General features: G+C 39.4%; 1 protein-coding gene across 1 annotated transcript in view; it reads left to right on the top strand.

Moving 5' to 3' along the window:
• Positions 1–225: 225 nt before the first annotated feature.
• FGF12 (fibroblast growth factor 12) overlaps positions 226–14,022 on the top strand; it is a 618,054-nt gene continuing 604,257 nt past the window's right edge. The window contains exons 1-2 of the mRNA XM_086319676.1: positions 226–347; positions 501–643. Coding sequence (XP_086175802.1) covers positions 631–643 — 13 coding nt within the window. The 5' untranslated portion in view covers positions 226–347; positions 501–630. The remainder of the gene's footprint in view (positions 348–500; positions 644–14,022) is intronic.

Raw genomic sequence — 14,022 nt, 5'->3', positions numbered from 1 at the left:
CCCATTTGGAAAATCGTATTGGATTGATACACAATCCCAATCCAATCCATTTGCTAGTTTGCAAAGGAAAATCCGGTCCAGCGTTTATTTTTAGCAGCGCTTCCAGTGACCGAACGCCAGAGCTCTTCAGCGGGGATAACTAAGGACCGTATTGGGGAGAGAAGCAAAGAAGGGCGGGGGAGCGGGAGGCGGCGAAAAGGAGGGGAGGTGGGGGGGACGCCCTGCGCATGCGTGCCAGCGCCCATGCAAATCTGCTGTACATCCAGAGAGCAAAGTGGGATGATCTGTCACTACACCTGCAGCACCACGTTCCGAGGACAGCTCCTGCTTGCTGCTTCCAGACCCAGGTAAAAAGGCAAACAAACAAACTGAGCGGGCACCGTGCATGCATATGAATACCAGGTCGCAACCTATCCCCTGTAGAGGCAATCTGCTGCTGCTGCTAAGTGTCCTTTGGTGGCTGATTGCAGTTTCAAGGTTTAAGAAATCCCATCTTTCAGGAAGCCTGAGGGGAAGAAAGGAAGTACGGGCGAAATCATCAGATTGGCTTCCCGGGTTTGGGAATCTGAAGCGGGCCCGCATCTTCCGGCCAACTTCCATTGAACTTCCCAGCACTCGAAAGGGACCGAAATGGAGAGCAAAGGTATGTGGCTGTCCCCATCGGGGGACTTCCCGCGGCATGTGCGTGTGGCCAGGGCAGTCCTCAGCGAGGGGACTGCAGTGCTTGGGGAGCGAGCATCATACTAGGTCGACAGGAGGAGATGCTATGTCCGTTGCAGCACCAGGGAAGTGTGGCAGGAAGGCGACTTCTTTTTAACTCCCACAGCTTGGAAGACAGTGTTTAATACTCCATCAGTTGCGTAGTGAAGTGTGATGAGTTTTTTTTCTTTTCTTTTTAGGTAGGGGGGTGGGAAGAGTCTTTAGATGGTGGGGGAGGCGAGATGTGTTGATAAAGCAATTTCTTTTCTGTAGAATGGATGGGTTCACATAAATATATTTCATTTACCTTAGGATTGCTGACAGGCACGTTTGTATCTGATATCCAATAATGCATTGCTATAGAAAAAAAATGTTTGGATTTCTCCACCCCCACCCCACGAAGATGGTATTTCTGGGTGTGTATGACCACATCCCACTGCATTTTGAATATATATCAGCAGAGAAATTGGGTCTATTTGAAACTGTGCGTTAGAACTGACCTCTAAGGAGAACAGTGTATCGGAGTACTGCTTGGCTCCAGGCATGATGCATATACTAGTTCTGGATATGTATATATTAATATTTTCCTCATAAGCAAATCTGCATAATGTATACACACTAATTGGTACATGAACTGTAAAAATCAACTTCTGATAGCATATTTAACTCACATAAGCAAAATGACTATTAAAATTGTAGGATTGGATAGCCTTTGGGTTTAACTCCATCTATGCAGGTCTCTTCCTCTTCCTCCTCCTCCTCCTCCTCTTTAAAACGCCCACTAGCTTGCAAGAGTCTTGAGTGATGTGGTCAGATATCCAGTAGGAACACTGGATGTATTTAATCGTGGTGAAATCAGAAAAAATGATGTCAACTTTTATGAAACTATATTCATTACCCAGAACTCGAGAAGCTATATTTGAAACAAGGTTTTATTTTTAAACCAAGAATGTCAGTCATTGTGGTAATGTGCTCAGGATCAGGGAGTGGTGGTGGGTTACCTATTTCTGGGCTGATTAGTAAAACTCAAGTGTCAAGTGATAGCAGGTACATGTTCAAAAAAGTATTTAATTATAAGAGTTAAGTATTTCAACTTAGGTAAGCATTTCCAGTGTGAAAATAACTGAATCAACATAGATTCAGACAAGCTGACAAATTTTAATTGGGATAATTTATTCCTATGATTTGCTGATGGGCATTTCCATGACTAACAATGATGTACATATAGAAGAGACCCCATATCAATAAATATACATGAGGCATATATGTATTAACTTTACTGTAGAATCCATTTTAAAACTAGAAGTCAAAAATTCATAGATGTCTGTAATATTCCAGTTGATTAAGTATTTCTAGAACATGAAATTAACAACAGAGTATAATTTTACTAAGAAGCTTTTTTTTTTAAGAGAACACCTGCTATTTGAATATTAAACTTGGTTATCTGGCAAACGTTCTTTGTAACATTTTGCTTTCAATTTATACATGAATTCCTGGCCCATGATAAAAAGAAAATGTATCTCTTAGCAATAATTTTTTATTTCCCCTCTTTGCCCGTAAAATTTGCTACATGTCACACAAAGTTCTAGGTGGTTTACATCTCATACTGATAACAGTAGCATTCTAGTTATTCTGCCAGGCTTGGGATTTCAGAAAGGAAAATCTCAGAAGTGTATCTGAGAAGAATCATGCTAGAAGTTCTAAAAAATCTGTAGCAGTGATACAGGCGTGAATCGCAGCACTGACTCCAAGGCAATGAATAATTTTGTCCCAAGCCAATATTGTGGTCATTTTGCAGAGGTACCAGAATTGCTTCAGGCAAAAGACATGGTGAAAGTCCTCATACACATTGGTTCATGGACTTTTGCAAAACTGAATTAGCCAGATAGTGATCATATAAAGAGTGGTGAATTACACGTTGACCTCACTTTCTGAGTTGATGCCAATGGCACAGCTAAAAATGGTAGCTAACTTGAAATTTTATTATAGAAGAAAATGTGTATTAAGAGAAGTATATCCATATCCCATTTGAACTGTACCTTAACTATTGATACTTTATGGTCCCATGTACAAATTTCTTCCCCTAATAGATTCAAGTTTAGTTTCAGGAAGACATTTTCAAATGTAAACATATATACTTATTTTTTTCTACTAGATACTCTTTCAATGCTCAAAGTACTATTACATGATTCAGTTGAGCGTTCAAGAGTTCTTCATCCTAGAAAAAAAGCTAATGGCCCACTCAGTTTTTAATCTTGTTGCCAGCATTTGACAACCTTCACCTTACCTCCAGCATTTCAAAACCATTCTTAGAGCACTCGTCCAGAGTCTTCAGCAAGTTAAGCATCAGTTATTTACAAATAAGATCAATTTTTTTGCTTCCTTACTTATTGTTTTGCATCACTTCTTGTTATCAGGACAAGGAGGAGAGGTGAATGAATCAGTTGATCCAGCAGTCAATTTCTGGTGTAATTTCAGTGATCCTTATATACCATGGTAATTAATGGTGCTTCAGAGATTTGGATTGGTGCACAATCTGAACAACTTTGACAGAATTTGTGCCTTGGGGTGGTTCACAGACTTTGATGTACATTAGAATCATCTAGTATGCTTTTTAGACCTCCTCATGCCTGGTCAATTACTTCATCAATTGCATCAGAATTTTAAGGTAGGAGACAGGCATAGATTTTTTTTTTAAAGATCTCAGATGCAACAGTGTTCAAGAATCACTCATTTAGACTTTTGATAATCAAAATGTGGCTTGATTTAGAATCTTGATCTTTACTGTAGGCTTACTGAATCAAAGAAAATTCACAGATTATTTGTACGCCCATAAAAGTTTGAGAAACATTGATTTACTGTGAGGAAAGAGGTTCTCTTCCTCTCTTCCCCACTTCCTCCCCACCCCCCAATCTTCTGTATTTTTTCCCATCCTGCCTGTATCACATAGTTTCTTTGTCCAGCTAGGTTTGTAAGCTTGGGCTTATCAGAAACACCTGTGAAGGTTTTGAAGGATAAAGATGCTTAGGCCACACCTTTAGACATTCTGGTTTAATTGATTCTATTGTAGAACCTGGGCATAGGTATTTTTTAAAAGCTCCTCAAGTGTTGCAAATTGATCGTCAAAGTTAAACATTGGTCTAAGACCTTGCTAGTCAAAATGTAGTCCATAGACAATCAGTATTAACATCACCTGAAAATTTGCTAGAAATGCAGAATCTTGGGCCCTACTCCAGACTTACTGAGCCAAATGTTCATTTCAACCAAATGTGCTTGTCATTTGTACGCATATTAAAGTTTAAGAAGCACTGGTTTAGACCTTAGGGGACTGATAGTATGTATGAATGACACCACTCTGGGCATCTGAGTATAGAAGATGGGATATCATCTTATTAATCAATATGGAAGCATCCGATATGTGATGATGTTGTAAGTTTTTGGTTGCTTTGGGAAAGAATGGAAATGAAATACCAAAGAAATTGCTTGCCTCATAGTATTATCAGAAAATGGATTCATTTAAAATACCTTCTCTGTTCTTCCTCTAGGCATTTAATTTCAACCCCTTAATTATCTTTAAATGCTTTTTCTATAGGTTCATTTTTGAACTCCTTAAAATGTCCTGGTGTTAACCCATGGTAGTGTGACATTGGACTGCTTAAATCAAAGCACATCTGCGAGTGAATATAGCTTACCTCCATCCATTCTTTTAAGATCCATTTGCTGTGCCTCTTGTTCCACAAGACCTTCCCTGACCTCCCTTGCATCTAATTAATATTTACTGGTGTATTTTTAAATGATCTAAGTCCCTGTTTGTGCCTCTTATACTGCATTTCTTATAATCAACATTATAATTTTTATGTTCTTTATTTAAATAAGCATTTATTGAGCATCTGCTATGTTCCCAAAGTGCTTAGTTCTGAGAATGTAAAAGAAAACTTAGATGTAGTCTCTGATCTTAAAGATCTCACTCTCAAATCTTCACTCATAGATTAACTTTTTTTGTGGGCATAATATGAAGTTCTAAGAGTCCTCCAGCTGCATAGGTGCCTGGATCAGATAAAACATTTTCATTTACATAGTAGGGATTCAGATTATATATGTTAAATTGCATAGACTTCATTAGTTTATCATGCCATGTTCACACATTCAGGAGATTATAAATTGGGAGAGGTGAAAGAAGTGGGCTTCCTAGGTGATGCTAGTGATAAAAGAACCTGCCTGCCAATGCAGGAGATGCAAGAGACACAGGTTCAACCCTTGGGTCAGGAAGATTCCCTGGAGGAGGGCAACCCCCTCCAGTATTCTTGTCTGGAGAATTCCATGGACAGAGGAGCCCGGCGAGCTATGGTTCATAGGGTTGCACAGAGTCAGACATGACTGAAATGACTTAGCATGCATGCATGCCTAGAATAATCATTTCTCTGAAATCAGAATGGTTAACTCTGCAAGAGGAAAGGGAAATGTCTATGCAGTAACTCGTTTATCAGAACCAGAAAGTGATTTTTTAAAAAGCTGCTTTGTGGTTAAAAAGCAAACAACTAAAGCTCCAAGACCACTGTAGGATGAGTACGATATAACACAGTAAAAACAGAACAGGCACTGAGCATTGGAGATCCCTGTTCTTATCCCAGCTTTAATGGTATAATCTTGGACAAGTTACTTTTCCTGTCTGAGTCTTCAGTTCAGTTCAGTCACTCAGTCATGTCTGACTCTTTGTGACCCCATGAATTGCAGCACGCCAGGCCTCCCTGTCCATCACCAACTCCCAGAGTTCACTCAGACTCACGTCCATTGACTCAGTGATGCCATCCAGCCATCTCATCCTCTGTCGTCCCCTTCTCCTCCTGCCCCCAATCCCTCCCAGCATCAGAGTCTTTTCCAATGAGTCAACTCTTCGCATGAGGTGGCCAAAGTATTGGAGTTTCAGCTTCAGCATCAGTCCTTCCAATGAACACCCAGGACTGATCTCCTTTAGGATGGACTGGTTGGATCTCCTTGCAGTCTAAGGGACTCTCAAGAGTCTTCTCCAACACCACAGTTTAAAAGCATCAATTCTTCGGCACTCAGCTTTCTTCACAGTCCAACTCTCACATCCATACATGACTACTGGAAAAACCATAGCCTTGACTAGACAGACCTTTGTTGGCAAAGTAACGTCTCTGCTTTTGAATATGCTATCTAGGTTGGTCATAACTTCTCTCCCAAGGAGTAAGTGTCTTTTAATTTCATGGCTGCAGTCACCATCTGCAGTGATTTTGGAGCCCCCAAAATAAAGTCTGACACTGTTTTCATTGTTTCCCCATCTATTTGCCATGAAGTTATGGGACCAGATGCCATGATCTTCGTTTTCTAAATATTGAGCTTTAAGCCAACTTTTTCACTCTCCACTTTCACCTTCATCAAGAGGCTTTTTAGTTCCTCTTCACTTTCTGCCATAAAAGTGGTGTCATCTGCATATCTGAGGTCATTGATATTTCTCCCGGCAATCTTGATTCCAGCTTGTGCTTCTTCCAGCCCAGGGTTTCTCATGATGTACTCTGCATGTAAGTTAAACAAGCAGGGTGACAATATACAGCCTTGACGTACTCCTTTTCCTATTTGGAACCAGTCTGTTCCATGTCCAGTTCTAACTGTTGCTTCCTGACCTGCATATAGGCCTGCAAAAACTTAAAGATTCTTAAATATCAGAGGGAGTTCATTTCGTTTAATTCAAAATATTTAATGAGTTTCCACATTACTTGAGGCTTATTGTTAAATGCAGGGGATGGAGATAATGAATAGTGCATTGGGGTTGCCCTCCAGAAGCTTTTAGTCCGAGGATAAATGAACAGGTCAAGAGCTATTGATTTCTAACATTGTATGTGTCTTCTTCCTTCATCTCTCAGAGTTCTAGTCAGTTACCCAGGTGGCTAGAATATAAAGTCATAATGATTAATGACCTCTACAGAGGCACTTAATATTCCACAGCAATAATGTCTGCCTTTTGTTCCACTTTTGGTTTCTTTTTTTTTTTTTCACTTTTGGTTTCTTTAAACAGAATTTTTGTGTGGGAGAACATTTGAACTCTTGCTGAATACTACTCTAAAAGCTGTTCCAACTAACTAGCTACCTGGCTAGTAACCTATTGTCTGAATTGGGTGTTAATGATGAGGCTTGTTAGCATTAGAAATAAACCTGGGGGTGACCCGTTTGTTATCTCCAGTCATTCCCTTATGCTTGTCCTTTTATCCCATTAAGCTTCTGACCCTATTAGGTGTGGTGTTTTGTGCCTACTGAATGACTAATAGTTATGTTACTTTGAATTTGTTAATATTGGGCTCTTGATTTGTCATATTAACAGCCGTAAATAACACTCATGAGACATTCTGTGTTTTTTCCAAAGGGCTTGTTAATATATGTCATCTCCTTTAAAAACTTGTGACTAGATATATTAACTTCATTTTGTAGATAACAAAACTGAGGTTCAAGACTAAGTAACTTGGGCAATGCATCTTTATTTTCCTGTAAAACAAGACTTATTGTGCCTACGCCAAGCCCCATACCATAATATCATAATTATGAAATTAAATTCAAACCAATAAAGCATTTATTGTTTAGAATCAGAGTTTTCATTATCATTAGCTGTGTTGTCTTTCATTATTATTAGCTGTGTTTTCTTTTCATTAGGATCTCATCCTAAAGGGGAAAAATTAATCCTTTGTCATTTTTGTAGTTTTAGCAGCAAGCATACTTGCAGCTACAAATTATCTTCATTGACTTTTGAAAAGGCTTTAATTTACCAATAAGTATTTCTTTTGTTATTATTCCATATTTTTTTTTTTTGCAGTAACTCCTCAAAAACGTGAATTTATATTTGTTGCTCAGACATAGTTTCAAGTCAGTTATATAACATCTTGTGGGTTTGGGAATGGAAGTGCATTGGGTCAAATATCATACCTTGTGTTAGTCACTCGGTTGTGTCTGACTCTTTGTGACCCCCATGGACTGCAGCCCACCAGGTTTCTCTGTCCACGGAATTCTCCAGGCAAGAATACTGGAGTGGGTTGCCATTTCCTTCTCCAGGGGATCTTCCCAACCTAGGAACTGAACCCGGGTTTCCCACATTGCAGGCAGACTCTACCGACTGAGCCACCCGAAGTACCTATTATACCTTGACTGGATTTAAAACATTGATTGTGTAAAATCTGGCTGGTAACAGGATTTTCAGTCAGGGGTGCACATCTGAATCATAGGGCACCCTGTGGTACCTGGGGCTCAGATATTTAAGAAGCACCTCATGTGATTAGGATGTGCACTCTCAATTAGGAATCAATAGATAAGCTACAGGTGAGTCGGAGAAGGCAATGGCGACCCACTCCAGTACTCCTGCCTGGAAAATCCCATGGACGGAGGAGCCTGGTAGGCTGCAGTCCATGGGGTCGCTAAGAGTCGGACACGACTGAGCAACTTCATTTTCACTTTTTACTTTCATGCATTGGAGAAGGAAATGGCAACCCACTCTAGTGTTCTTGCCTGGAGAATCCCAGGGACGGGGGAGCCTGGTGGGCTGCTGTCTATGGGGTCACGCAGAGTTGGACATGACTGAAGCGACTCAGCAGCAGCAGCAGCAGCAACAGGTGAGTAATGTAAAATTGTAACATGTACGTGTGTCCTTGTCAGAAATACTACAGGACTCCTTACAGCCAGGACCTTCCTTTTTATTATCACCCTCTGTAGTGTTAAGAGAACATATGTGTATAAGAGAGAAACCAATTCTTGTCCTACAGGCTTGGGTTAGAAAACAGACATGTAAATAGATGGCATGTGTCTGAACCCAAGAAGACACATCACTTCTCCCAGTGTCTTTGTCCTCATCAGCATCCTTGCATGCAGAACATGATGGATTTTGTTCTAGTATCGATGTCTACAGTTCTAATTTTAGTTTGTTATTCTCTCCAGTTACTTTTTGAAACAGTGTCCATCTCCCTGTCTTTGGCAACGTGGGACTCCCACCCAGGGAGGCCATGGTATTTTGCTGCTGTGATGCAACTGATGGTACATTGGCAGAAGTCCCAAGGGACACCTGTTGCCTCTCAACAGAGCTTTTCTTTTTTTACTTTTTTAAAAGCATATACTCTGCCTGGCTTTTTATCTGAAACAAATCCCACCACCAGTGATTCAGAGAGTACAGATAATTGAAAGTGAGCTTTAAACATTGTTGGGCAAAAAGGAAAGGGAAATTGCTATTCTGTGGTCAGTCTTGTTTCCCTACTATTTGTGGACTGGCCATTAGCCTGAGATGCAGTTGAAAGGGACTAGACTACAGGAAAAAATCTAGAAGCTTTCAGAGGCCATTGAGAAGATAACACATCAAGATTTCCTTAACGAGCAGGAAGCAGCAATACCAATCTGCTAATAGCACGTCTTTTAGTCCCCATTCATTCCTACAACTATCACCCATGTGAAACAATCGGGTTTTTCTCAATTCCTCAAACACTGATACCAAATATGTCCAGCAAACCTCATTGCAATAAAAATTAGAAATTCCTTTTTAACTTTTTGAAGGCAAAAAATGTAGATGATTCTGATTTTTTTTAATTTATTAATTTTAATTAGAGGCTAATTACTTTACAATATTGTATTGGTTTTGCCATACATCAACATGAATCCGCTACGGGTGTACACATGTTCCCAATCCTGAACCCCCCTCCCACCTCCCTCCAACATGTATAATATCATATAAGAAACGAATCGCCAGTCCAGGTTTGATGCAGGATACAGGATGCTTGGGGCTGGTGCACTGGGATGATTCTGATTTAAAAAAAAAAAAAAATGTTGAGGTGTTTTTGTCCTTAGTCTCATTCACGTGCTAGATTGCGTTTAGATGCTCTACAAATTAGAGAATTTCACAGGGCTTATTACATGATCATTCTAATTGTTAAAAATCTGGAAAGTTTAAAATTAGGTTATTTAAGCAGTTTTTGTTTTTTACAGAGGCACTTCTTTCATTTCCAGATATTTTTAACATTTCTAGCACTACTTAAAATTGCATTTGATTTACTCTTTTTTTTCTTTTCTGGGATTTAAAAGAGAAATATTTGCTATGTGTCAGGAAAAAAGGTTGTCATATAAAACATGCTGTATTTGCAAGCCTACAAATAGTTCAGAATAAGATGACATGGACTTTGCATCAGCATAAAAAGAAAACCAATAATACAAGTATAGCAATATCCACAATGATACTGAGGTAAGGGAGACAACCAAGGCAATTTTCAAGCAAAATGATTGATTGATTGATTTAATAAGCAGTATTTATTGAGTGCCTACTATGTATTAGATTATCTAAGGGTAAGCTTTTTAAACTGGTGGGATTATGAAACTGTATGCTAGGGTGATTCGTTGAGGCATAGAAAATATGATGCATGTTCTGATAAAATAAAACTAATATTCAACCAGATGCTAGAAAACCTGGGTTCTAGTTTTAGTCTCTCTAATTCAATGGAGGAACTTTAGGAAAAATCTTTCTCCTCTCTGGACCTCAGTATCCTAAACCTTTTTCTTTTTTTAAAGAATGTATATAACTTTATTTGCCTATTTATTTCTACTTTCTTATTATGAAGAAACTGCTTTTTCAGCTTGTTTGTATTCTTCCTTTACTTGATCCCTTTTAGACTTGGTGTCTATAGAAAATAAAACAGGGTGATCATAATTACCACATTAATTCTTAAGGAGCTCCTGATAGGTTTGAACTAGTGTTTTCAGGCTGTGAGTTGTATGGATGAATTTGTTGGGCACACAGCTTGGTTGAGCAACTGAATTAGGAAGAGTAATTAATTTGGTCCCACGTACACACAAGTGAAGTGAAGTGAAAGTCACTCAGTCGTGTCTGACTCTTTGAGACCCCATGGACTATATAGTCCATGAAATTCTCCAGGCCAGAATACTGGAGTGGGTGCCTTTCACTTCTCAGGGGACCTTCCCAACCCAGGAATCAAGCCCAGGTCTCCTGCATTGCAGGTGGATTCTTTCCCACCTGAGCTACCAGGGAAGCCCATGTGCACACAAAGGTGAGAGAAAACGGATACTTGGCTGGAGTTTGTAGATTGCATGATAGTAACCACATACAGGCTCAAGTATGTCTGAACCAATGCATGGTTGCAGTAGAGATCTTGGGTTGAGTCTGGAACCTTGGACTTGAATTTGGCTTCCTGACCCAACTCCTTGTGTGAGTTTGAACTGGTCATTTCCTTTCTCTATCATTCTTTCTTCTTCTGTGAAACAAGGATGGATCAGAGGCAAGGTTCTTTATCTATGGGATTGTAAGAACCAGCATTTTTGAGTGTTTACGTAGGGACAACAGTGATTATGTTTTATTTAAGGATTTATGGTTGTTTTCCTTGGTCTCTACTATGTCTTTAGTTAACTTAGTGGCATTTTTGCTCGTCAGATTGCACATTATGTTTTTGTAATTTTTTTTCACCTATCTCATGTGTCTTTACAAATAAGAGTAGTTTATTTATATATTAGTCTTATGTGAGGTTGATTTGGTGGATATAGTTTTCTCTGCTCTCCCAGCTGTAACCAGCACTTCTCCCATAAAAAAACAAAGACAAACACAATAATGCCAAGGAGTCCAAATGTTGAGTGTTTTACTAACATTATAGAAAGGATATTTGATTTTTTTTAGTTTTCAATCATTTGTGACATTAAAAAATAATTGCACTCAGTCCTTCATTGTCTTCAAACAATTTACATTCATTTTCTCTCTTCTGATGTTTGATTGGCAACTGATCATTTTAGATAGAAGAAGACATCTTTTACTTCCAGATAAAAGTTATCCAAAGTCTGAGTTTCATAATTAATAAGCTGAATTTCTTGATTGTGCAGAGAATAAAATTTAGTGATGGAATGAAATATTTAACAGCCATTAATATGTTTATGAACATGAATTGTCAGAAATCCTTGTGATATGATGGTAATTATAAAAAATAGTGATACAGGTATATGCACCAATTACAATAATGTGAAATTTGTATGTCCATGGACATAGATGGTAATATATAAAAAACGGTAACATTTGGGTAATGATGATTGGATTGTAAGGACTTTTTCCTTTTTCAAATCTTTCATCAGTATTTTTTTTTTCAATAAAGCATAAAATAGTCTTCCCAGGTGGCTCAGTGGTAAAGAACTCCACCTGCCAATGCAGCAGGCACTAGAGATGCAGGTTCAATCCCTGGGTTGGGAAGATCCCTTGGAGAAGGAAATGGCAATCCACTCCAGTATTCTTATGGGAAATTCCATGGACAGAGGAGCCTGGGGAGCTACAGACAATGGGGTTGCTAAGAGTCAGACATGACTTAGTGACTAAAAAACGACACACTAGATTTTGGGCTCAGTTATAAACTTTTTAAGCAGGTCTACCTAAGACTGAACTAAGCAAAAATCTTTATGCTTGATGGTTCATGTTTTATTCATGTGAGACATTGAAAGGACATTTGAGGAGATAACAGTCTTTTTAAATTGTGCTTATGTATCTTTTACTATGTATTGGGTACTGTGCTTTACATGTAATGACTCATTTAATCCTCATAACAATCCAGTGAGGCAGGAGCTATTATTATCCCTATTTTAGGGAGTAAAAACCCCAGCATAGAGACATTGAGTAACTTGACTAAGTCACATAGCTAGTGCAGAGCAGACAGGCTTCAGAGTCTGTGAGCTTAACCACAATTCAAAATCTAAGATATATTTTGCTCTGGTAAGTCAACTAGCCTTCCTTTGTTCATGAAAACTAGTCCAGCTGTGTACATGCAATATCATGTGTGCAGCTTATAGCCTTCTGGAGGGTGATCTCTGAAGGCTCAGGCTCACCCAAGCCCCGGGCCAATGAGCGCAAACTTGGGGAAGCGTGAGGAGTTCTACCTGCTGTTAGGTGGCTGTGAGAGAGCACCAGCGCTCACGTGCCAGAGTAAGTAAGCAGGGGGTGCCTTCCTTCTCTCCCCTTACCTGGAACAGCTGTCCTGCTCATCTGGGAAGCTCAGTGGTATGGTAGAAAGGTGACAGGACTTAAAATCAGACACACAACTAACAACTTGTTAGTCCCTACGACTTGGGCGAGATACATCTGTGTCTTTGCTTCCTTATTGTACAATTCATCTTTCAAGAGGAATGAGGCAAATAATATACATTAGGGTGTATTAATGTATTACATTAAAGTATATACATTAATATTAGTGTGTGGTGGTGGTTTAGTCACTAAGGTGTGTCTGACTCTGTGACCCCATGGACTGTAGCCCACCAGGCTTCTCTGTCCATGGGATTCTCCAGGCAAGAATACTGGAGTGGGTTGCCATTTCCTTCTCCAGGAGATCTTCCTGACCCAAAGCAGACTCTTTACCACAGAGTCACCAGGGAAGGCCCATATATTAATGTGTAGTAATATATAGTAAATACATTTTATGTTTACATAACAAACCAAGCATAACATCAGTACTTAGTATTAACATCTGTTGCTATTGTGCTTATTTTCTGACTCTTAGGCTTTCTACTTCCTCTTTTCCTGTTTGGAGCTGTATTCTTGTCTTAAACTCCTCACTGTCATGTTAGCCCTTTGCCTAGAACCAAGTGCTACTTTCAGTATCCTTCACTCTACCACATGTGAACATTCCCGATGCAGGACAAGATTCCCGTCTGATGCTGGCCGCTGCCACTTTCTTATTCTCACAAACAGATTCTTCCCTTCCCCATTATTGTCCATCCTCCCTACTTTGACACAGGCTGTGATTGGCCTAGAGTCCATTTCTTTCATATTTTCTTTAGACTGCTGACCCTTGCTTCCTCATTAGTATTCCCTTCATTCTGCCTAGTTCTAATTCCCTCAGGGATTCTCCTCTGGTTGGAACCAGCAGAATGCCACACAGATGTGGTATACGGTTTAAAAGGATAGTTTTTAAGACCTACTGGTTTAAGTCATGCTATAAAAATTAAAGGGTAATGGCAGAAATGAAAGCGATTCCCTGATCTTTTTGATCAAAATTTTACTTGCCAGTTATCCAGCCTAAAATGAAGTTGAGTTTCCTCAGAAGAGGAAGGATGTGATAGGAATTTTGACATTGTTGGGTAGGTCCAGGGAACACTCCATTGTTCAGGGCAGAATAGCAAGAACAGCTTTCTTCCCAGTTGCGTTCAGTCAGGGGTTTTCAAGCTTAAGTATGGATCATAATAACTTGTAGACTTGTTATAACACAACAGATTTCTGGATCTCCTATAGTTTCTGATTCAGTGGGCCTTGGATGGTCCTGAGACTTACATTCTCAAACAGGTTCCCAGGAAATGCTGATG

This window comes from Bos grunniens, chromosome 1, assembly GCF_055505025.1.
Source record: "Bos grunniens cultivar Pamir isolate PY7600 chromosome 1, Bosgru_T2T1.0, whole genome shotgun sequence".
In the NCBI taxonomy this organism is placed as follows: domain Eukaryota; kingdom Metazoa; phylum Chordata; class Mammalia; order Artiodactyla; family Bovidae; genus Bos; species Bos grunniens.
Note: the sequence above shows the minus strand (reverse complement) of the source record. Positions and strands in the feature narration are given on the sequence as shown.